This window comes from Bos taurus, chromosome 7 (genome assembly GCF_002263795.3).
Source record: "Bos taurus isolate L1 Dominette 01449 registration number 42190680 breed Hereford chromosome 7, ARS-UCD2.0, whole genome shotgun sequence".
Lineage (NCBI taxonomy): Eukaryota > Metazoa > Chordata > Mammalia > Artiodactyla > Bovidae > Bos > Bos taurus.
In genome coordinates this window covers 106998218-107021119 of record NC_037334.1, presented here as the reverse complement: position 1 = coordinate 107021119, position 22902 = coordinate 106998218, and the positions used below count along the sequence as shown (strand labels likewise).

The following is a 22902-nucleotide window of genomic DNA, read 5'->3' as shown; positions in this document are numbered from 1 at the left end:
TTTGTTTTCAGATAAATTTTAGAATCACAGAAAAGTTGCAGAAATAGTAAAGGGTTCATATGTATTCTTCACCCAGCTACCTCTGCTGTTGACAGCTTATATAACCATAGTGCAATTATCAAACAAGGAAATTAACTTGAAACGATAAGACTCACTGAGCTACAAATCTTATTTGAATTTTACCAAATTTTCCCTGGATTTCCGTGTCTGGTCCAGGATTCAATCCAGGATATCACACTGTGCTGATACCTGGTTGTCAGGTCTCCTTACACCCCTCCAGTCTGTGACAGTTCCTCATTCTTTTCTGACCCTACATTATCTTGACCCTTCTGTTGACTACTGGTGAATCATTTATAGAATGTTTCTCACTTGGGTTTATGTGGTGTTCTCTTATGAGTAGATTGAAATTATTTATTTTGGTGAATAATTATTTGCAGAAATAATTAGATGATACATTATGTCTGTATATGTTATTACTAGTGTTGTCAATTTTGATTATTTGGGTAAGATGGTATCTGCTAAGTCTCTCCACTATAAAGTTACAACCCTTGATAGTTGATAAATACCTTTGGTGGCTCACACAGTAAAGAATCCGCCTGCAAAGCAGGAGACCTGGGTTCAATCCCTGGGTGGTGAGGAAGATCCCTTGGAGAAGGGAATGGCAACCCATCCCAGTAATCTTGCCTGGAAAATTCCATGGACAGAGGAGTCTGGCAGGCTACAGTCCATGGGATCACAAAGAGTTGGACACGACTGAGCAACTAACACACACACAGGTATCTTTAGCACTCTGCCAATATCATGTTTCACCTCAAAACTTTCATTCACTGATTTCAGCATCCACTGGTATATCTTGCCTGCAGTAATTAATACTGTGGTCTTCACCTGATGACATTTCTTCATTTCCCTTATTCCTTATATGTTTATTAATTGGAGTTCTTCTATAACATGCCTTCCCCGGCTGTTTGTTTGTATCAGTATGAAGCTGTGAATGCTTGTTCAATTTTCTGAATCATAATCCAGTATTATCATTGTTTATTTTGCTGCTCAAATTGTTCTAGCTGCAGCCATTGGCAACTCCTGATTGAATCCACTGTCCTTTCGATACACCCTCACTCTTTCGTAAGCACGTCTTTTTTTCTACAATCACAAGATACCGCAGAATCGGCTTCTATTTTACCTGTCCCAGGTCTGGAATTTTTCTAAGAAACTCTGATTCATTTTATTCAATTTACTGGAGAATGATATTTAGATCTGGGTGCTTGTAGACCATTGTTACTGGGGTGTCCTTGGTCCTATTTCCACTCAGCAGAATAAGCTAGGAAATGTAAGTATGTATACTAAACCATGCATACATGAACATATACCATATTTATTAGTTATTTCTATATGTATTTATCTATCATGTGTGTCCAAAAAAGCATGAGTTCATCTCATATCCCTGATTCCAATTCAGTACCACAAGGCTTATTAAGGCTCCCCCCTTTTCTTAGTGGTAACTTCTTTAATAGTGAAAAGACTGGCTCTCATTATTTATAATCTTGGATTGTGCATAAAGTGGTTACTGAATCACTAACTCATACCCCTGCAAGAAATAGATTTTCTAACTAGAGTGCAGTAATTTGCTGACAGTTCTGTTTGGTTTTCACTTTACAACATTCAGTCACAATCGTGTTTCCAAAGTGACTTACTTCTTAGTTCCATCCCCTTCAGCATGGCCATATTACTGGTCCTGGTCACGGTGTTCATCTGTAACAGTTAGGTTCACTTCTTCCTGTAGGTATTCTGCTTGGGCAGAATATCCTGGTTGGTTTTATTTTCTTTATTTTGGGAGATATATAAAACATTACTCTGGTTTAGAGAGTCAAGTTCAGTTCAGTTCAGTCACTCAGTCGTGTCTGACTCTTTGTGACCCCATGAACTGCAACACGCGAGGCCTCCCTGTCCATCACGAACTCCCAGACTCCACCCAAACCCATGTCCATTGAGTCGGTGATGCCATCCAGCCATCTCATCCTCTGTTGTCCCCTTCTCCTACCAACTTCAATCTTTCCCAGCATCAGGGTCTTTTCAAATGAATTAGTTCTTTGCATCAGGTGGCCAAAGTACTGGAGTTTCAGCTTCAACGTCAGTCCTTCCAATGAATATTCAGGACTAATTTCCTTGAGGATGGACTGGTTGGATCTGCTTGCAGTCCAAGGGACTCTCAAGAGTCTTCTCCAACACCACAGTTCAAGAGCATCAATTCTTCAGTGCTCAGCTTTCTTCACAGTCCAACTCTCACATCCATACTTGACCACTGGAAAAACCATAGCCTTGACTAGATGGACCTTTGTTGGCAAAGTAATGTCTCTGCTTTTTAATATGCTGTCTAGACTGGTCATAGCTTTTCTTCTAAGGAGTAGGCGTCTTTTAATTTCCTGGCTGCAATCATCATCTGCAGTGATTTTGGAGCCCAGAAAAATAAAGTCTGCCACTGTTTCCCCATCTATTTGCCATGAAGTGACAGGACCGGAAGCCATGGTCTTAGTTTTCTGAATGTTGAGCTTTAAGCCAACTTTTCACTGTGCTCTTTCACTTCCATCAAGAGGCTTTTTAGTTCTTCTTCGCTTTCTGCCATAAGGGTGGTGTCAAAGCTAGAGCCAAAGAGATATTCCAAGCAGTATGTGCTCCTCCTCACCCCACCCCACATTCCATACCCTGTCCTTTTCTGCCCTTCCCCACCAGCCCCCTACAGTTAAACAGTCTCTGTAGTTTCTGCTATGTCTTTCCCATACTCCTTTCATACAAAGGAGCAGATTCCTGTTTTTAATTCTGTTATGCTTTGCATGGTGGTAGCACATCATGGTGGAGAAGGCAATGGCAAGCCACACCAGTACTCTTGCCTAGAAAATCCCATGGACGGAGGAGCCTGGTGGGCTACAGTCCATGGGGTCACCACGAGTCGGTCTCGACTGGACGACTTCACTTTCACTTTTCACTTTCATGCACTGGAGAAGGAAATGGCAACCCACTCCAGTGTTCTTGCGTGGAGAATCCCAGGGACGGCAGAGCCTGGTGGGCCGCCGTCTATGGGGTCGCACAGAGTCAGACACAACTGAAGCGACTTAGCAGCAGCAGCAGCAGCAGCAGCACATCATGGAAACTCTTTTGTAGTTGATTTTTTCACTGAATGACTTGAAAGTTCCTAGTGATCTTCCCCATTTAACGTTTTTAAAGCCGCCTGGTGTTCCGTTGTGAGGCTGTGGCACAGCTTGTGTAACCACTCTCCTGTGTGTGGGCATTATGCCGTTTCCATTATTTTGGAACAATCAGTTCTTTAATGAATAAACTTGTATAATTTTGTGTAATTAGAAGTATATATTCTTGGGAGGAAAGTTATGACCAACCTAGACAGCATATTAAAAAGCAGAGACATTACTTTGCCAACAAAGGTCCGTCTAGTCAAGGCTATGGTTTTTCCAGTGGTCATGTATGGATGTGAGAGCTGGACTATAAAGAAAGCTGAGCACTGAAGAACTGATGCTTTTGAACTGTGGTGTTGGAGAAGACTCTTGAGAGTCTCTTGGACTGCAAGGAGATCCAACCAATCCATCCTAAAGGAGATCAATTCTGAATGTTCATTGGAGGGACTGATGTTGAAGCTGAAACTCCAGTACTTTGGCCACCTGATGTGAAGAGCTGACTCATTTGAAAAGACTCTGATGCTGGGAAAGATTGAGGGCAGGAGGAGAAGGGGATGACAGAGGAGGAGATGGCTGGATGGCATCACTGACTCAATGGACATGGGTTTGGGTGGACTCCGGGAGTTGGTGATGGACAGGGAGGCCTGGCGTGCTGCAGTTCATGGGGTCACAAAGAGTTGGACATGATTGAGCAACTGAGCTGAACTGATTCAGGGTAGATTCGTAGAAATGGCGTTCCTTTGTCAAAATTGACTACATACATGCTCATGTCATTCAGTTACTCTGTTTGCCTATGGAAACACCTTTCAGTGAGTTCATGTATTACCTTGATCATCATATGTTTCTGAATTACAGCTTTGAATTTGTGTGACTTTTTAAAATTTAACTTTATTAGTTATACTTAGCATGTTAAAATGTATTAAAATTGCATTTGGGATACGGAATTAGTCTTGCATAATTCATGCTTTGCCAAGGCTTAATAAGTGCCATTGTAATGTGTCAGCAGCCCCTCATGAAGACAGTAATCGTGCATGCCACGTACCCTGTCCTCCCTGGCACAGTCTACAAGTTCACGATCACTGGCGCAGAGGAGAATTCAAGAACTCCAGCAGGGACATAGTGACGAAGCATTTACGTAATGCTGTCATTTGCCCAGAGCTTTTCATGTTTCAAAGCTCGTTCAAGTCCTCATCTTTCGTCCACTGGACCACTGTAGAATGGTGTGGGGAAATGTCTAATCAGTCACTGTGTTTATGTAGTGCAAAGTCCTCTACACGTATTTTCTCACTTGAACCTCAGACCAACTGTGTGAAGTAGGCAGAACAATTAGTCATCCTCCCTATTGTGCAAGTAAGGGAGCTGAGACACAGGAAAGTTACAATGGTATTCTAAGTTGAACATCTACTAAGTAGTAAGGCCAGAAGTGAATTTGAGACCATACCACAATACTGGTTTAGCAGCTCGTGGAAAATGAAAAAATATCCAAAGGTAGGACGTATTCACAGAGAGGTAAATTCCTCAGTATATACTTTGGGATTGAAGGGTTCTCTTGGACCCTGTTTTACAGATACAGGGCAAATTCTTGGCTACCCGGAGCTGTAACGTCTCAGTCCTGAATGGTGGCAAGGGGAAGTATGTTCTGAGTAGACACAGCCTCCTCCGCCCCTGGCGCTGCCACCAGGACAGTGGGCCCTTGCCCTGGAGCCACACCGTCGCCATTTGCACCCTCGTTTTGCCACTCCGTAGGCGTGGGCCTTGGAGAGGCACTCAGCCCGTTTTCTTACCTCTACCATGCCTGTCTTTTTGTAGGTCTATTTGTCATTGTTGTCCAGTTGCTCAGTCTTGTCCGCCACTTTGCGACCCCATGGACTGCAGCACGCCAGGTTTCCCTTCTTTCACCATCTCCCAGAATTTGCTCAAACTCGTGTCCATTGAGTCGGTGATGCCATCCAACCGTCTCATCCTCTGTCGTCCCCTTCTCCTCCTGCCTTCAATCTTGCCCAGCATCAGGGTCTTTTCCAATGAGTCAGCTCTTCGTATCAGGTGGCCAAAGTTTTGGAGTTTCAGCTTCAGCATCAGTCCTTCCAGTGAACACTCAGGACTGATTTCCTTTAGGATGGACTGGCTGGATCTCCCTGCTGACCAAGGGACTCTCAGGAGTCTTCTCCAACACCACAATTCAAAAGCATCAATTCTTAAGCTTTACAGTCCAACTCTCACATCCATACATGACTACTTTTGGGTCACTGGAAGGATTAAAAGTAACTTTATCAGAAAGACTCCCTGGTGCCATCTAGACATCACTCTGACAGTGATCATTCCATTTCCTTCAAAGCGCTTTTACAGTTTAGAATTATGTGTACTTCTGCGTTTGCTTCACATCTATGTCTCCTCCTAGAATATGGGCTTCTTGGCATCTAGGACTCTGCTTAGCTTTCCTCCTCTTTGTATCTCTTAGGCCCAGTGCTCCTAATCACTGAATGAACATGTCTTGCCTCCATCCACCACTTCCTTGGCCCTGTTTTCATTTCAGCCACGCAGGATGACCTGCAGCTCCCCCATCCCTTCACGTCTCTCTACCCTTCCACGTGCTATTTCCTTAGCCTGCCACGCCAGCCCTCACGCCTGTGTTTTTCTGGAGAATCCTTTCTCAAGATCCTTCAAGACCTGGCTCAGCTCTTCCACGAGGGCTCCCATGACCCCTCTTGTCCCTTGAAGACTGAGGGGCTGCCCTGTCCCTTGGCATGTCTCTGTAATAGAGCTGGCCACGTTGCAGTCATTGGTATGTTCAGCGAATATTTTCAAGAACTGACTCTGTAGTGGGCACATGCTAGGTGCTGAGGATACAGCAGTGGATAGATCTGTCGTTCCAATGGGAAAAGTGAACAACAACAGCGAAAAAAGCGCATAAGTAAGCAAACAAGTAATAGCGAGAAAATGATGGAGTAATTGGTTCTGAGACGCTGACCTTTGCCTTGAGATCTGGAAATGAGAAGTTTGGGGGTGAAAGCGATGGGGGTGAGCCCTGTGTTGTGACTGTTTACCTGGCTGTTCCCCTCCCCGCCCCCTGCCCCTCCTGACCGGCCCTCTGTGACCCTGTGTGGCCCCTGGTGCCCCGCCCTGGCCCTGCAGCCTGCGGCCTCGCCGGGGCTGGGCCAGGGTTCCGGGCTCCCGGCGCTGAGTGCACCCGGGGCAGGCTGCCGGCCGCCGCGCAGCTCGCTGGCTCCAGCCTGCTACCTCGTGATGACGGGAAGGCTCTCCCGGCATTCTGCGACCCAGTTCCCTGGTCTTTAAAAAGGAACTAATACTAAGACTTTGTGGAGTTGCTGTCAGGATTAAATGAGAAAGCGCGCCTGAAATTCCTAGCCCCGAGCGCAGCACCTGGTCGTCAGTAAGTGCCGGAGAAAAGGCTCTAGCGTGCTCCCAAAGTTTTTGTTGCATCAGTGAATGAGTTAAGGAAAAGGAAAATTTAATTCTTACCTCAGTAAACAGAACCATGGCAAAACAGAGACTGAATACCTTGATGGTATCTTCAGCTGTCTTATTTATGGTGTGTTTTAATTCAGACAAAAAAGAAGGGAAAAAAAGGAAATTGCCATTCACTAGTGATTTCAGCCCCTAGAACCAGTAGTTGGTAACGTTCGTGCGCTCACCAAGCGGCCTCGGGAAACTCCGCTGGTCATTTGATGGACTGTCGTCTGCAGAGTGCGGAGCTTTCACGTTCCAGCCCCAAGCCTCGACAGAAATACACACTCCACCCGTGGGGGGTCGCCTTGCATCTGGCGCTCCTTCTTTTGAGATCATAATTCGAGTACTTTGTAGTGAAAGGGATTTCTTTTCGTGCCTTCTACTTCTTCTGTCATAAGAGAGCCTGAGGATATCATAACCAATGAATTTTATGACACTACCAGAGATAGCACCAGCTTTCTTAGGTCAGGAACACCGATAGGATTAGCCTGAGGTGCTGCTTATACCACACAAAAAAATCACTCTGACCGCACAGCACACCTTGGGCAGATGGCTCCTGCCCTGTCCCGCCTCCTCGGAAAACTAAATGCCAGAGTAGCATGTACACAGTTGAGAACATCAGCGAATTGATATGCTGAGGAACTTCTGGGAATTTTTTTTTCTTCCTTATATTAATAGCATTTTCACTGGAAACACTGGGATCATGATTATTGTTTTTATAAACTGCAAATATCTGACTCATTAGGAATGCTTTGATACTTGAATACATAGGCATGAGTTTTCTAGTTTAAAAAATTACTGAGATAATTGGCAAAGAGATTTTTGCTATGTGTTTTTTTCCCTGCAAGCTTTAAGAGTTAACATTTATTTACACGAGTACTTCACTCTGCTCTTATCATTCTAATCAATGGGAAAATATCGGCTGCTTTTAATGTCACAGGAATCAACTCATCCTATCTTAGAATGAGAAATAATTAGCAAACAATTATTATTCCTTTTAATATTTGTGGCGTTGTTTTCAGAGTTTTTTCCTTTACAAACCAAGGCACCGTAAACGTTTTCTGGCTGGAGGTATTGAAATCTGTTTTGCTGTGCTGCGAGGGTAGAGGTGTGTATGTTTCACTAGAAGTCTGTAGGCAAGAGCCACACTCTCCGGCTGGACGCTCTGACAGGGTGACAGGTTATGGAGCCCTGCAGTGATGTGTGGTGTGCATCACAGACTGTGGGGTAAACTCTGTGCATCAGTAGAGGTACAGGCTGAAGAGTCGAGTAGACTAGGGCAGGGATGGTGTTTGTGTGACAGGCTCCTTCCCTATGTCAGTAGGAGGAACACTTCCCATACGGTGAGGACATTCACCATAACAAATGCTGCTGCTGCTGCTGCTAAGTCACTTCAGTCGTGTCCGACTCTGTGCGACCCCAGAGACGGCAGCCTGCCAGGCTTCCCCGTCCCTGGGATTCTCCAGGCAAGAACACTGGAGTGGGTTGCCATTTCCTTCTCCGATGCATGCAAGTGAAAAGTCAAAGTGAAGTCGCTCAGTCGTGTCCGACTCTCAGCGACCTCATGGACTGCAGCCCACCAGGCTCTTCCATCCATGGGATTTTCCAGGCAAGAGTACTGGAGTGGGGTATCATTTCCTTCTCCGTAACAAATGCTAGCACCAGCTAAATTCAACTGTATGTGTAATGTCCTCTTAATTCCCAGCTGTCTCAAGAAGGACTAATGTGAAAAATATTATATTCTCTTACATTTTACAGATCATGAACAGATGGGGGAAAAAATGTGCCAATTGGTAAAGAAATTCATATGCAGAATCACACACCTCAAAATGGTGTTTCTGAAGGTTTTTCTTTTTAAAAATTATTAAATTTATCTTGGGTAAAATTTAATTACTCCTTGGGGGTTTCCTGTAATGTTATATGCGTAATTCATTTGAGTGTATGCCCTCTACAGATATGAATGTTTGGAAGTACAGGTAACCTTGTAATGAATTAAACTGATAAAAGGTTGTGTTCCAATAAAGGGGAAATTATGGAATGATTATTCACTTTGTGAAAGGCTCTGTCATAGGGCACGCTTTCCTAAAGCATTTTAAATTGGATTTCGTTTACGAAACATTCGTTTATACACAACATTTCAGGAACAAATGTAGTGAGGAAATGAGAGAAATAGTCATAATAAGATAGAGATCCCTTATGCTGCTGACATTTGTGCTTCCTGTCTTCCTCTGTCTCCCCTTGCAGCTCTGATAGCCATTGGGCGATACAGCATGACAATAGAGACCGTGGACGTTGGATGGTGTAAGGAGATTACAGACCAAGGAGCCACCCTGATTGCACAGAGCAGCAAGTCTTTAAGATACTTGGGGCTGATGAGATGTGATAAAGTGAGTTGCCTGTCAAACTCCTTTCCTACATGTTAGTGTCGTTTACAGCTTGATATTAGATTCTTCTCTCCCTGGGTATATATGTATACATGCACGTACTTATGTTATTACATTGACCTATCCCACGTTGAAGGTCAGGAAGGGCGGCGGTGAGGAGATACCCCTCGTCCAAGGTAAGGAGCAATGGCTGCGCTTTGCTGGAGCAGCCGTGAAGAGATACCCCACGCCCAAGGTAAGAGAAACCCACGTAAGACCGTAGGTGTTGCAAGAGGGCATCAGAGGGCAAACACACTGAAACCATACTCACAGAAAACTAGTCAGTCTAATCACACTAGGACCACAGCCTTGTCTAACTCAATGAAACTAAGCCATGCCCGTGGGGAAACCCAAGATGGGCAGGTCATGGTGGAGAGATCTGACAGAATGTGGTCCACTGGAGAAGGGAATGGCAAACCACTTCAGTATTCTTGCCTTGAGAACCCCATGAACAGTATGAAAAGGCAAAATGATAGGATATTGAAAGGGGAACTCCCCAGGTCAGTAGGTGCCCAATATGCTACTGGAGATCAGTGGAGAAATAACTCCAGAAAGAATGAAGGGACGGAGCCAAAGCAAAAAGAATACCCAGCTGTGGATGTGACTGGTGATAGAAGCAAGGTCCAATGCTGTAAAGAGCAATATTGCATAGGAACCTGGAATGTCAGGTCCATGAATCAAGGCAAATTGGAAGTGGTCAAACAAGAGATGGCAAGAGTGAATGTCGACATTCTAGGAATCAGCGAACTGAAATGGACTGGAATGGGTGAATTTAACTCAGATGACCATTATATCTACTACTGCGGGCAGGAATCCCTCAGAAGAAATGGAGTGGCCATCATGGTCAACAAAAGAGTCCGAAATGCAGTACTTGGATGCAATCTCAAAAACAACAGAATGATCTCTGTTCGTTTCCAAGGCAAACCATTCAGTATCACAGTAATCCAAGTCTATGCCCCAATCAGTAACACTGAAGAAGCTGAAGTTGAACGGTTCTATGAAGACCTACAAGACCTTTTAGAACTAACACCCCAAAAAGATGTCCTTTTCATTATAGGTGACTGGAATGCAAAAGTAGGAAGTCAAGAAACACCTGGAGTAACAGGCAAATTTGGCCTTGGAGTACGGAATGAAGCAGGGCAAAGACTAATAGAGTTTTGCCAAGAAAATGCACTGGTCATAACAAACACCCTCTTCCAACAACACAAGAGAAGACTATACATGGACATCACCAGATGGTCAACACTGAAATCAGATTGATTATATTCTTTGCAGCCAAAGATGGAGAAGCTCTATACAGTCAGCAAAAACAAGACCAGGAGCTGACTGTGACTCAGACCATGAACTCCTTATTGCCAAATTCAGACTTAAATTGAAGAAAGTAGGGAAAACCACTAGACCATTCAGGTATGACCTAAATCAAATCCCTTATGATTATACAGTGGAAGTGAGAAATAGATTTAAGGGCCTAGATCTGATAGATAGAGTGCCTGATGAACTATGGAATGAGGTTCATGACATTGTACAGGAGACAGGGATCAAGACCATCCCCATGGAAAAGAAATGCAAAAAAGCAAAATGGCTGTCTGAGGAGGCCTCACAAATAGCTGTGAAAGGAAGAGAAGTGAAAAGCAAAGGAGAAAAGGAAAGATATAAACATCTGAATGCAGAGTTCCAAAGAATAGCAAGAAGAGATAAGAAAGCCTTCTTCAGCAATCAATGCAAAGAAATAGAGGAAAACAACAGAATAGGAAAGATGAGAGATCTCTTCAAGAAAATCACAGATACCAAAGGAACATTTCATGCAAAGATGGGCTCGATAAAGGACAGAAATGGTATGGACCTAACAGAAGCAGAAGATATTAAGAAGAGATGGCAAGAATACACAGAAGAACTGTACAAAAAAGATCTTCACAACCCAGATAATCACGATGGTGTGATCACTGACCTAGAGCCAAACATCCTGGAATGTGAAGTCAAGTGGGCCTTAGAAAGCATCACTATGAACAAAGCTAGTGGAGGTGATGGAATTCCAGTTGAGCTATTCCAAATCCTGAAAGATGATGCTGTGAAAGTGCTGCACTCAATATGCCAGCAAATTTGGAAAACTCAGCAGTGGCCACAGGACTGGAAAAGGTCAGTTTTCATTCCAATCCCAAAGAAAGGCAATGCCAAAGAATGCTCAAACTACCGCACAATTGCACTCATCTCACATGCTAGTAAAGTAATACTCAAAATTCTCCAAGCCAGGCTTCAGCAGTATGTGAACCGTGAACTTCCTGATGTTCTAGCTGGTTTTAGAAAAGGCAGAGGAACTAGAGATCAAATTGCCAACATCCTCTGGATCATGGAAAAAGCAAGAGAGTTCCAGAAAAGCATCTATTTCTGCTTTATTGACTATGCTAAAGCCTTTGACTGTGTGGATCACAATCAACTGTGGAAAATTCTGAAAGAGATGGGAATACCAGACCACCTGATCTGCCTCTTGAGAAACCTGTATGCAGGTCAGGAAGCAACAGTTAGAACTGGACATGGAACAACAGACTGGTTCCAAATAGGAAAAGGAGTACGTCAAGGCTGCATATTGTCACCCTGTTTATTTAACTTCTATGCAGAGTACATCATGAGAAACGCTGGACTGGAAGAAACACAAGTTGGAATCAAGATTGCCGGGAGAAATCTCAATAACCTCAGATATGCAGATGACACCACCCTTATGGCAGAAAGTGAAGAGGAACTCAAAAGCCTCTTGATGAAAGTGAAAGTGGAGAGTGAAAAAGTTGGCTTAAAGCTCAACATTCAGAAAACGAAGATCATGGCATCCAGTCCCATCACTTCATGGGAAATAGATGGGGAAACAGTGTCAGACTTTATTTTTCTGGGCTCCAAAATCACTACAGATGGTGACTGCAGCCATGAAATTAAAAGACGCTTACTCCTTGGAAGGAAAGTTATGACCAACCTAGATAGCATATTCAAAAGCAGAGACATTACTTTGCCAACAAAGGTTCATCTAATCAAGGCTATGGTTTTTCCTGTGGTCATGTATGGATGTGAGAGTTGGACTGTGAAGAAGGCTGAGCACCGAAGAATTGATGCTTTTGAACTGTGGTGTTGGAGAAGACTCTTGAGAGTCCCTTGGACTGCAAGGAGATCCAACCAGTCCATTCTGAAGGAGATCAGCCCTGGGATTTCTTTGGAAGGAATGATGCTAAAGCTGAAGTTCCAGTACTTTGGCCACCTCATGCGAAGAGTTGACTCATTGGAAAAGACTCCGATGCTGGGAGGAATTGGGGGCAGGAGGAGAAGGGGACAACAGAGGATGAGATGGCTGGATGGCATCACTGACTCGATGGACATGAGTCTGAGTGAACTCCGGGAGTTGGTGATGGACAGGGAGGCCTGGCATGCTGCGATTCATGGGGTCGCAAAGAGTCGGACACGACTGAGCGACTGATCTGATCTGATCTGATGTTATTACAGGTATGCATGGTAAGCTGCCTGGTTTTCTAAAGTAATCTGAGATGATTTTTGAATATCTGTGTTTAAAAATGAATGTTTGTGCTTATGCAGAAAGGAAACAGCAATCACACTCAACTTAGATTTTGGCTTCCTGTCCATAAGTCCGTGGACCACGATTAAACGTGTTTGCACGGCACCCTACAGTGTGCATGGCTTAACAGTGAAATTCCACTCAGGGTTCCGAGTTTCCTACAGCAGTAAGTTGGAAAGCCCACTGCCAGATGATTCTGTCGCAGTCTGAAGTGTGCGATTCCACTGCTTAACGTCTTTGTGTTCTGGCCCTCGGGGGGCAAGAAGGGGCCAGTGAGGCAGTGTTAGGTGGGAATCTCCACACTTCAGATGCTGCTTTTCACACGTGTTGAGAAGCAGTCCCAGAGGCCCCACCGAAGGTCAGTGGAGCTGGCCAGAGGCGTGAGCCTGAGTTTGAGAAGTTGGGCTGCATCTAATAAAGATGATCAAAAGCTGACCTGATAACCAGGCGTTGGAGAGGCGCTCTCCCCTTTGCCTCTTTTACGTTTTCCCTGGTAACAGATCTAGGAGACGGTCGTTTGTACTGTGAAGGGGAGAAAACGGAGCTCAGAAGGACCAGGCACTGGCCCTAGACCCCTCATCCAGGGTGGTGCCCCAAGATCTTCAAGTCTGTGTCCAGTGCCAGGGGCCCACCCCAGGGGCTGTCTCCAGGGAAGGGGTGCTTCCTTGAAAAAGACCCACCTCAGCTACTGGCTCTGAAAATGTTGGCAGCTTGTAACAATTTATACACGTGTGCTACTTTTTGTGATTGGTGATTAGGGACAATGAAGCAAAAGAGCGTGAAGCTAAATATAGATGCCTCTCAAAGGACCTGTATTTTCTAAATGTAGCAAATCTGGGGACAAATAAGAATGGCCCAAATTCTCTGTGTGCTTTGTCAGTTTTGTTAATTGACCTAGTTCTTTTTTCCAGATGTTTTACAATCCAAACTTACACCAGACCTCTCCAGTTAGTTATGATTAGAGAGATTTTATATACTCAGCCCAGCCTAGAAAGCTGACTGAGTTTATTACTGAGCAACAGTGGAGACCCCAGGGTGGCAAGTCTCTCTTAAATTTCACTACTAACTAACTTAACACTGCTACTAACCCTGTCACTTCAAAATGACTCCTTTTAAAACAAGTGAAAGAGTCCATAGCAGGCAGAGTATTCTAGAAACCCTGAACAGTGACAGCAGAACTCTTTGGCTTCTGCCTGAAGGAATTGCTGCACATGAATTCCCTCATCAAGGAGAGGGAAAGGTAAGCATTTAAAACTGGATCCACGTGCCCACAACCTTTGGTGAAAGTCACCGTGTTTCTAGCCCGGGCTCTTTAGACCTGTTGAGATCAGCACCCTCTTCGGAGCTGAATTTATACTCCAGTTAGTTCAGAAGATCCTTTCGGACATATTTGCTGACCAGCATTTTGCCAATTTTCAGTAAGTGGAAGGATCCTTTTCTGCATAAATCCAAATTCGTCCAAATTAGGGCTGTCACAGTCCAGCCCACTGTAGCCAGCCCAGCCCAGCCGGCTGGTGTCCTCAGGCTTAAGGCAAAACACAGGAGGTTCTGTGAGGATGCAAGAAGTTTCCACACCACACACAAAGCACACGTAGAGCCTCGCACTTAAAAGCCTGCTGCTTGATTTAAGTCAGTAAGTGTTAGTCGCTCAGTCGTGCCCAATTCTTTGCAACCCCATGGACTGTAGCCCACCAGGCTTCTCTGTCCCTGGGATTTCCTAGGTAAGAGTACTGGAGTGGGTTGTCATTTCCTTCTCCGGGGGATCTTCCTGACCCAGGGATCGAACGCAGCTCTCCTGCACTGAAGGCAGACTCTTTACCGACTGAGCTGAGCCTGCTGGTTGGTTTAGTTGGATGGAAATCCAGTGTGAGTGTTCTGTCTTCCGCATTTCTATTATACTGTCCATCTCCAGATTCTAAATTTCTATCAGGACTCAAAGGAGTATGTGAGTAGCGAAGAACCAAAGGTAGCAGTTGAGGACGTGGACTCTGGAGCCAGAGATGAGGTGCAGGTCTGGGCTCTGCACTTAGCTGTGTCAGCTCGGACAGGTTAACCTCTGAGTGCTTCCGTCTCCTCCTTTGTAAAACAAGGATAATAACTGTACCGTCTTGTGGAAATGCTGTAATTACATAAGTGGACATATATCAAGCCCTCAGAGTAATGCTTGTCATATATAAAATGCTTAATGTTAATTATTCTTAACAATATTATACTAACCTGGGTCTTGATTTTTGAATTTGCAAATGAGAAAAAATTGCATTGCCTGCTATCCCGTTGTTGAAAGGATATCTTTAGAAAGAGGAAAGACATGAACTCAAAGATGTTGCCATTTCACTTTTCCCTCACTTAATTTTAAGATTATTATTTCTACATAAATAGATCAATAATTGCATATTAAACACACTCTATGAAGGGAAACTGATGCCTCTGAGGGATAGTGTATTTGGAATCAACTTACTGATCCAGGCATAAGGCTAAAGATAGGTTTGCAGTGGGGGACAAAGGTGAGTTAAAGATGAAACAATTCAAATAGGCAGGAAAGCAAAAAGAAGGAAAGAAGAAAAATGGTGAAGGAGAGGATATTAGAACCGAAACCGGAAACAGTGAAGTTCTGTTGAGGATGCAACGAACCACTGTCCGTCTCCGCGTGGTCCTCTGTGCCAGCAAAGACAGGAGGAAGGAAGTTCATGTGGGCCTCTCACTCGTCTCCATGTACCTTAATCTAAGCTGCTAGCCCCTGGAAGCTTCTTCAGTTCTCTGTCCCCTCTCTGCATACCAACTGGAACCAAAGGCGGGGGCAGAGAGACGCCCCTGGCCTCCACAGCCAGCCCCGCTGGCAGGCCTGCGGTCGGTGGGCTTCCTGATCTGGAGACGAATGGGCTTCATCACGTCTGTGCGTCCCAGGGCTGGTGCTCTGCAATCCTGGGCTTTTCTGAAATGCTGAAACCCGATTCTATTTTCTTTCACTCGGGGCCACTTATATTTGATTTGGAAGCTATACTTTAAAAATGTCTGCTTTTTTTGCCCCCTCACTTGAGCTTTTGAAGAATTAAATAACAAAATGCACTGTTACCTGTTGTAGGGGGAAAAAAGTGTTTCTCTTCCTCATGCTTTCATTAGATAAACAAAGAACAGATGAGAAAATGTATCCTTTGCAGATGAAAGCAGTCTAAACTCAACAGCAGTAAATTTGTCTGGCAGCAATGGGTGACTCCTAGGAAGGAGTCCTCCGGTCGTTAGACAAATGCAGCTTTCCCCTTGTGCTTGTAAAATTAGGAAGCACATTAAGAAGCCCCTGTGTGAGTAGCTTTTCTGATTGCTGGATGGATAAGCACGTTAGAGGCATTACTTTGGGTTTGAAGCCGACGCCACTTAATCCCTTAAACTTCAGTGCATTGTAAGAGCGCAGAGAAGAAAACGCTGTGTGAGACGGCTTTGATGAATTGGGGTGAACTTATATTCTTAAAGACTGTTCAAAGGCTTACTTGACCTTGGGAATTAGAGTTGACCCGAAATCACCTATCAACTTAACACGCATTTATTTGGTAATTTAGTTAAAACTACTTGTATAACCAACGGGACTCTCTAATAAGAGCAATATGTTTTTTTCTGCTTTCCGCAATTATAGACAGTCAGTGGCTTTGGTCATAGAAGTCGTTTTCACAACTTCAGTGAATTCTAGATTCTATTCAGATCTGTTTCTTCTAATAATATGGTATTTTCCTCACTTCTTACATGGCAGTTTGGATGGAGAACAAAACTAAGAAGGACCAAAAAAAAAAAAAAGTTCCTGGGAAAGCTGTAGGGCCAATGGAAATGCAGTGTTCAAGGTTAATGAAAAATGTTTGGGGTAACAAGGTTGATGAAAAGCAAGGGAGCCCAGTGGCGTGGCGTTGGCTGAGAAACCAGACCTGGCCAGAGGCAGGCCGGCTGGTTTGGGAAACCTCCGTGATAAAATGTCGAGGTGGAAACCTCTGCAACGTGTGTTAATACAGAAGTTTGGAGACAGAGGGCCTGAATTATGAGCAGCGAATAACATCATAAATGTAGCAATTCTCAAATGCCAAACCCTTGTGAAAAGCAGTTGGATGAAGAAATTCTGGAGCTTTTAAAAGCTCCCTTTCACTTTCTATATTTTTTTTCTTTTTCTGTAACTTCATGCAGAACTAATTTTATACACTGTTCATTTGATTTGAAAATGCCAGCGTCTGGGGTAGCATTAAAGAGCATTATTGAGGGAGCCACTCTTGGCAAAGCACTTGGCTGGAAATGCTTGTTGGCGCTCACGTGTCTGCGGAGTCGTCGATGGGGGCGGGGAGCCCCCGTTCACCCCACTGTGCGCTTCTGCCCAGAGCAGGTAGCAGCCCTTCTGCAGGGAAGCCGCCTCGCCTCGGCCCATAGGGGCGCCTGGAGGGCCGCGGGGGCCACCCGACTTAAGGAGCAGACATAAATAGATTCTGAAAGGTCCACCCCGATGTCCTCTGACCAAAGCCTCTTGGAATTTCTTTGATTTCTAGTTAACATAAATTAGAATTACACAGGCGTGAAGAGTCCGCCCAAAAAAAGATCAGAGAGGCTGCTGGGGGAGGAGAGTTGCCTCTGTGATCCTATTGATTATCCAGCTGCCTTGAGGCCAGAGGCCGACTATTATTGATCCACACACCATGGAAATAATCAAATTAATTCATTTCTCATCAAACTGCCACTGCCAAGACCTTTCTCCTCACCTGCCCTCATTCCTGAAGTGCTTAGTTGAGGAGCGAAACAGATGATCTCTTTTAATAAGGGATGATTTCTTCAGGTCATAAGAAATCCTTGTTTTCACACAGGGTTTCTCTCATTGAAATTGTGGAGAGATTTAATCAAATCAATGAGCAGTCAATGCAGGAAGAAAGTAAGGGAGACCAGTCAGCTCCTTAAAGCCAGGAATCTGCTTTGCAACCTTAAAATAGCAAGAGCCAAGTTTTGCATGCCCAATGTAATGTAAAAATATTCAGGAGGAATTGACCACTACGTTGTTTTTTTTTCAGGAAGTAATTATGGTAAGAGAAAGCCTCAACAGCCTAAAGATTTCTGCGGAGAAAATGGAGTTTTCATCAGCTTATTTAGGAGCCATGAGCAGGAAAGCCCTACGGGGAAAATAATATAGGACTCTGTAACTAATACACAGAACTAACTGGAAAAATCAGTTTAGGGGAAAAATGATTTGCGGGGCCCTGTGTCCAGGACTGTTTGGGTAGCAGTCCAGCTGTGAAACAGCGTGTACCTGCGGGCGCTGCCCTTGCCCACGCGTGTCCACAGCTGTCTCCAGGTTGCCGGGAGCCAGGATTTTAAGATCGCAAATGGATGCCTTATCAAAGAAAAGAAAACAAAGTGCTCCCCTGGCAAGGCGGGAGCGGTCTGACGGTATCAGATGGGGTGGTCATGGGAGACGTATCTGTTCCCCAAGCTGCCCGCCAGGCCATGTGCTCCAAGAGAGGATGTGAAAATCGGAGAGTTGTGTGTGGTTGGGGCTCTAAAATCCGAACTCGAGTCCTTCGCTTGAAGTATCAGCATCTTGTTCCTTTTGCTGATAAAACAGTTTCTCCCAGTGATTTCCACACAGGAGCACTTTAGAACACATTTTTACAGCCCTCTCCTGATTATCCCTGGTAATTGAAACAGGGAAAAAACATCAGCTGAAATTCAGAGGTTATCTCTCCACTCATTTTAGCCAAGGCCCCATCTCCGCCTCTCCCAGCCCTCCTCGCCTGAAGTTCTCCCGAGCAGTCACTGAAGGCCTTTCTGGTGTTTAATAAAGCAGGAGAGCCTGCTGCAGGACCTCACAGGGGTCACACTGGTGAGCGCTGGAGGCAGCCCGCTAGGTTTCCAAATTCTTCACCCTTCGCTTGACTGTCTGTGCGGCTTCCGACAGCTTAAGCTCTAAAAGCCTGTTTTACCATCTGAAAAATGGGATCGTGTTTGCCCCACGGGATGGTTATGAGATTATATGAGATACTTCAATGAAGGACTTAGCCTAAGGTCATGCAGTCTGTAAGTGTGTAATCTCAGCTACCATGACTGTTACTATTGACTCGCGTATATACATGGCTGCCCTGGAATCGGATATTTAACCATGATGTGAACTGCCCAGTTCATATATTCTAGCCATGAATATAAATTCACATGCTCAGATCTTACAAAGAAAACCTAGGCCCCTGAGACTCAGACAACAACTTTTTTTTTTTTTTAATTTGTTTTTTGAATAGCTGCTGCTGCTGCTAGTTAGGATCCATTAAATGACGGTCAAACATATGGAGGACGAAACCTCGAGACCTGCAGGGCTAAGTCCTTTCTTGTGAACAGAGAGAGTAAGGGCTCGGCAAGTCAGACCGCCCGTCAGTTCCAGTCTGGTGTGTTTCTTCAGGGAAGACCGCGTGTCCCTGGAACCTTTTGGGGGGTGGGCAAGTAGCTGCTGTGTCTTACTTACTCCTTTTGTGGGACTGATGCATGGTGAAATGTTTTCTTAAAGGAGGAAAGAGGAGGCCTGCTGTTCCCCAAAGGCTTCGGGGTAAATAGAACGTTATGTTGGAGTTTGCCTGCAGCATCATTGCTTTGCAGTAAATAATCTCCTTGGAACTCTGATTTGGCTTAAGTAATTATAAGAAAGAGTTAAGGTTGGAGGATCATACTGGTTTTTTCTGATGTAGAAATAAAAAAGATTAACAGGGAGTTCCTACAGGAACTCTGACCCCAGCACTCCTAAGCCTCTCACTTCGAAAAGTAGAAATGAGGGCCGCCTGCCGACACTCCAGAGACTGGGGGGTCTGCGGGTCCCTGGAAGGGGGCCCCCAACCTGCCTCCCGAAACCCAGCCACTCGGCGCCAGGCTACCGGGGCCTACCATGTCTGGGCAAGTAGTTTTTCAGGAGAAAGCCTGTTTCCTCCCCCAGCTTCCAATGTTTATTATATTATTTTATCAGTGCATTCAAAAAGCATCTGTTGGGCTCCTTACTATGTTCCAGTAACTGTAACAGGGGACAGGTCAGAAAAAAACAGTGAACGAGGTCAGAGTTCCTGGCCCATGGAGCCTGCAGCCCGCTGGGGAAGACAGACAAGCAAATGGGCAGGCAGAGTGGCGTCCGGGTGCCAGAAATTCTGTTTCTTCTGCGCGAAGAACCTCGCTTTGGTCTCGCGTGGCTTTCGGCGACGCTCCTTGCGGTTTTGTCTTTCCGGCACTCGATGGTTCAGTTCCCGGAAAGGACCGACTGTGGACACTTTTCACCACCCCCGACAGGTCTTTCCACGCCACAGGCGCGACAGTGACTTCATCTCACTGACTCCGCTCTCTGCCTGCCTGTCCACAGCTCGCTCCATCCCCGAGCAGCTGCACCCACGTGGCGCCAGGCTCCTGCTGCCTCCTCCCAGGCTGCCTCTCTGCGCCTGCATTCCCCTATCCGTAAAGTGGGCATGAGAGCAGCACCCATCTGAGGGCCGTGGGGAGGATTAAGGGAGTCGGTGCCTGTAGATTCCTTCCATGAAGAAAGTCATGCATGTTAGCCCTTGCTTCTGGTGGTGGTGGGTTCTTCCACCCTCATCCCCAGGATGCCCTCCTCCTAAGGATGGGGCCTGTGCTGTAAGCCAGGCCCTGCCACAGTGGCTGGTGCGTAGCAGATGCTAAACGAACACGCAGTGGACGGCAGACAGGTGCCTTGCGGTTGTCCCCACCTGTGCTCTGTGCGGCCCCAGGGTCCCGAGGAGGTGCCTGTGAGCCTCTTAGGGATGACAGGGTGGCTAGGAGGCCAGAGGGCCTGTCCTGGCACCTAACAGCAGCCCCAGTGACCCCAGTTTGACTGCTTTATCTGCTTGGCTTATCTATTTGATTTGTTTACTTATTTACTACTTTGGTTTGCAGAAAAGTATCATACAACCAAAAGCAAGTTTGAAAACCATTAGATCCCATTGCTTCTGAATCATTTGACAGAAAATGAAAAAGTATCTATTTCACTTTCACTTTTCAGACAGGGGAATAAATAAGTGAGTAAGAAAGATGACACCTTGGATTTAGTACCAGTTCCCTGTAGCTGGGGGGTTCTGAAGGCTGCCTCGGGGGCCCAGGTCAGTCAAGGATGGAGTTCAGACATCTACGGTATGATGAGACTCACACCTGTCAGAGCCTAACCCTGAACTGCTCTGATTCAGGTAGAGCCTCTCTTCTGAAAGGCAAAACTGTCGCTTGTTTATGCAGAAGAAATTTTTGCTGCTAATAAATTTATTTTAGGAAACAGGTCAAATCCATAAATTCTACCTCCTGGAAATTCAGTTTTAGAAAGATTTCTTATTTTTAATCAGGTGTCCACTAGTGATTACCATCACCCTAAAGCTTTATGTAAGAAAATAAAAATTGAAATCAAGAAAGCCGTTAAGCACAAAAGAAAACATAATTTTAGGTTCTGAGCATTTTCTCTCTCAATTGTGTTTTTCAGCTTAACTTGTGCAAGTTTAATTTAGAAACACACAGATGTGTTCCCATAAATATGTTACACTCACTGCTCCCTCAGTGACGATGTTTATTAATTATCCTATTAGGACCCAGGTTTTCTCAAGTAGTCTTTTAGGGGGCCACCAAGTCTTCCCCAGTGGCTTTGTCCATCCAGGCGTCCCACACATGTCAGGATTGTTCTTACGTGTGCCGCATGTGCAAATCTGTACAAACGATGCACAGCCTTGCACAATGGGTCAGTACCATACGTTTGCAGCCTCAGGACATCCTATCCCAGACTACACCTGAAGTCTCCACTTGGCTTGAAACATGCTTCTGGGTGGAGGCTCGCTTGGTGGAACAGGGAATGAAAACGCCGCTGCTGTTTCTCTCTGACGATCTAGTTGCTGGACGCCCGTCGCCCTGGTCTCTAATCAGAGGCTTCAGGTCGGTGAGCCCCCATTCTCACTTAGCGCTGCAGATGTTTCTGTGATCCCCGCTCTTCCAGATACCTTGTAGCTTTCTCGCCGTGCTAACTCAGGTGAGTGGAAGCAACGCTAGTGTTGACAGGCAACCCACATTTCCCGAGAAAGAGACAGCATGAAGCCAGGCCTGTTGTGATACTGACTGAGCAGAGCACTTCCGACCGTCGCAGATTCTGGGTGGAGAGACTGCATCTGGCCGAGCTGAGTGAATCTGTGAGCCTGCCTGTCAGGCTCATCGCATCCTCAGTGTCTCTCTTTCTATGCTTTGGGATTTGGGGATGAGTTTTTTTGCCACCCAAGAGTAATATTTCTTACCTCTGTATAAAAAAATACATCCTCGAAGGCCTTGGGCTCTTGGCATGAGGTTCATGCATGAGGCTAGTGCATTAAGGGTGGCCTGTAAACACATGTATTTAGCGGGTGGTTTTTAGACTCCAGTAAGATAGTCATTTTCTCCTTAAGATTATATCAAACACTCAGGCATGTGCGCCCTCTCCTCCCGCCTCGTGCGTGGTCCTTGAGAAAGCTCTGGGTGCTTGTGTGAGCTGGGTGTAGGGAACTCTTTCCCTCCGTGAGATGTTGGGAAGGTCAGGTGGCCACCTCCTGTGTCTCTGGGATCTCGTCAATCAACCTGAGCTTTTCACCCTGAAATCTTCCAGGGGCTTTAAAACATACTTATGCCAGGGTCCCATTCCTCCAAGACTGGCATGCATTTGGTCTGGGATATGATTGGGCCACTGAGACTTTTTCAAAGGTACCCCAGGTGGTTCTAATCAGCGCTTGGACCGGGAACCACTGTATTCTTGTTTGTATTCTTGGTTGCAGACAGAGTTTAATTTCTTTTTTTAACTTAAAAATTTTTGTGAGTTAAACCTGAGACATTTTGACTTTGTAGGAAATCCACTGAGAAATGTTTTTTCTTGGCTGAACACCTGTTTCCCCTTAGTCTCTGCGGACAGAACGTGTTCATGTTAATTACTTTGATTTAGCAGTCACCTCCATGCCTCCGCTATGAGTTACATAACAAGATCGCCTAAGCAGTGTGTGCGGTATTCTGGATGTTCTTAGTTATCCCCTAGTTTCAATAACTGCACGAGACTTTCTGGGATAAAACTGTCCCTGGAGTTCTTTGGCGGCTGCTGAGGCTGAAGCCCAGAGACCTCTTAAATGAATTCTCTTTTGGGGGGGATCATTGACATAGTTGAATCCATCACACGTCGGGAAACACAGATTGATATTTGTTATGTATGAGTCGCCGTGGGGTTCAGAGAGAGACCTTGGTTTGGCTGAGAAAGGAAGCGGAGTGGAAAGGCAGGTGACTGCCTGCA

General features: G+C 45.3%; 1 protein-coding gene across 1 annotated transcript in view; it reads left to right on the top strand.

The window, feature by feature from the left end:
• FBXL17 (F-box and leucine rich repeat protein 17) overlaps positions 1–22902 on the top strand; it is a 522649-nt gene that overhangs the window by 488203 nt on the left and 11544 nt on the right. The window contains exon 8 of the mRNA XM_024995338.2: positions 8898–9040. Coding sequence (XP_024851106.1) covers positions 8898–9040 — 143 coding nt within the window. The remainder of the gene's footprint in view (positions 1–8897; positions 9041–22902) is intronic.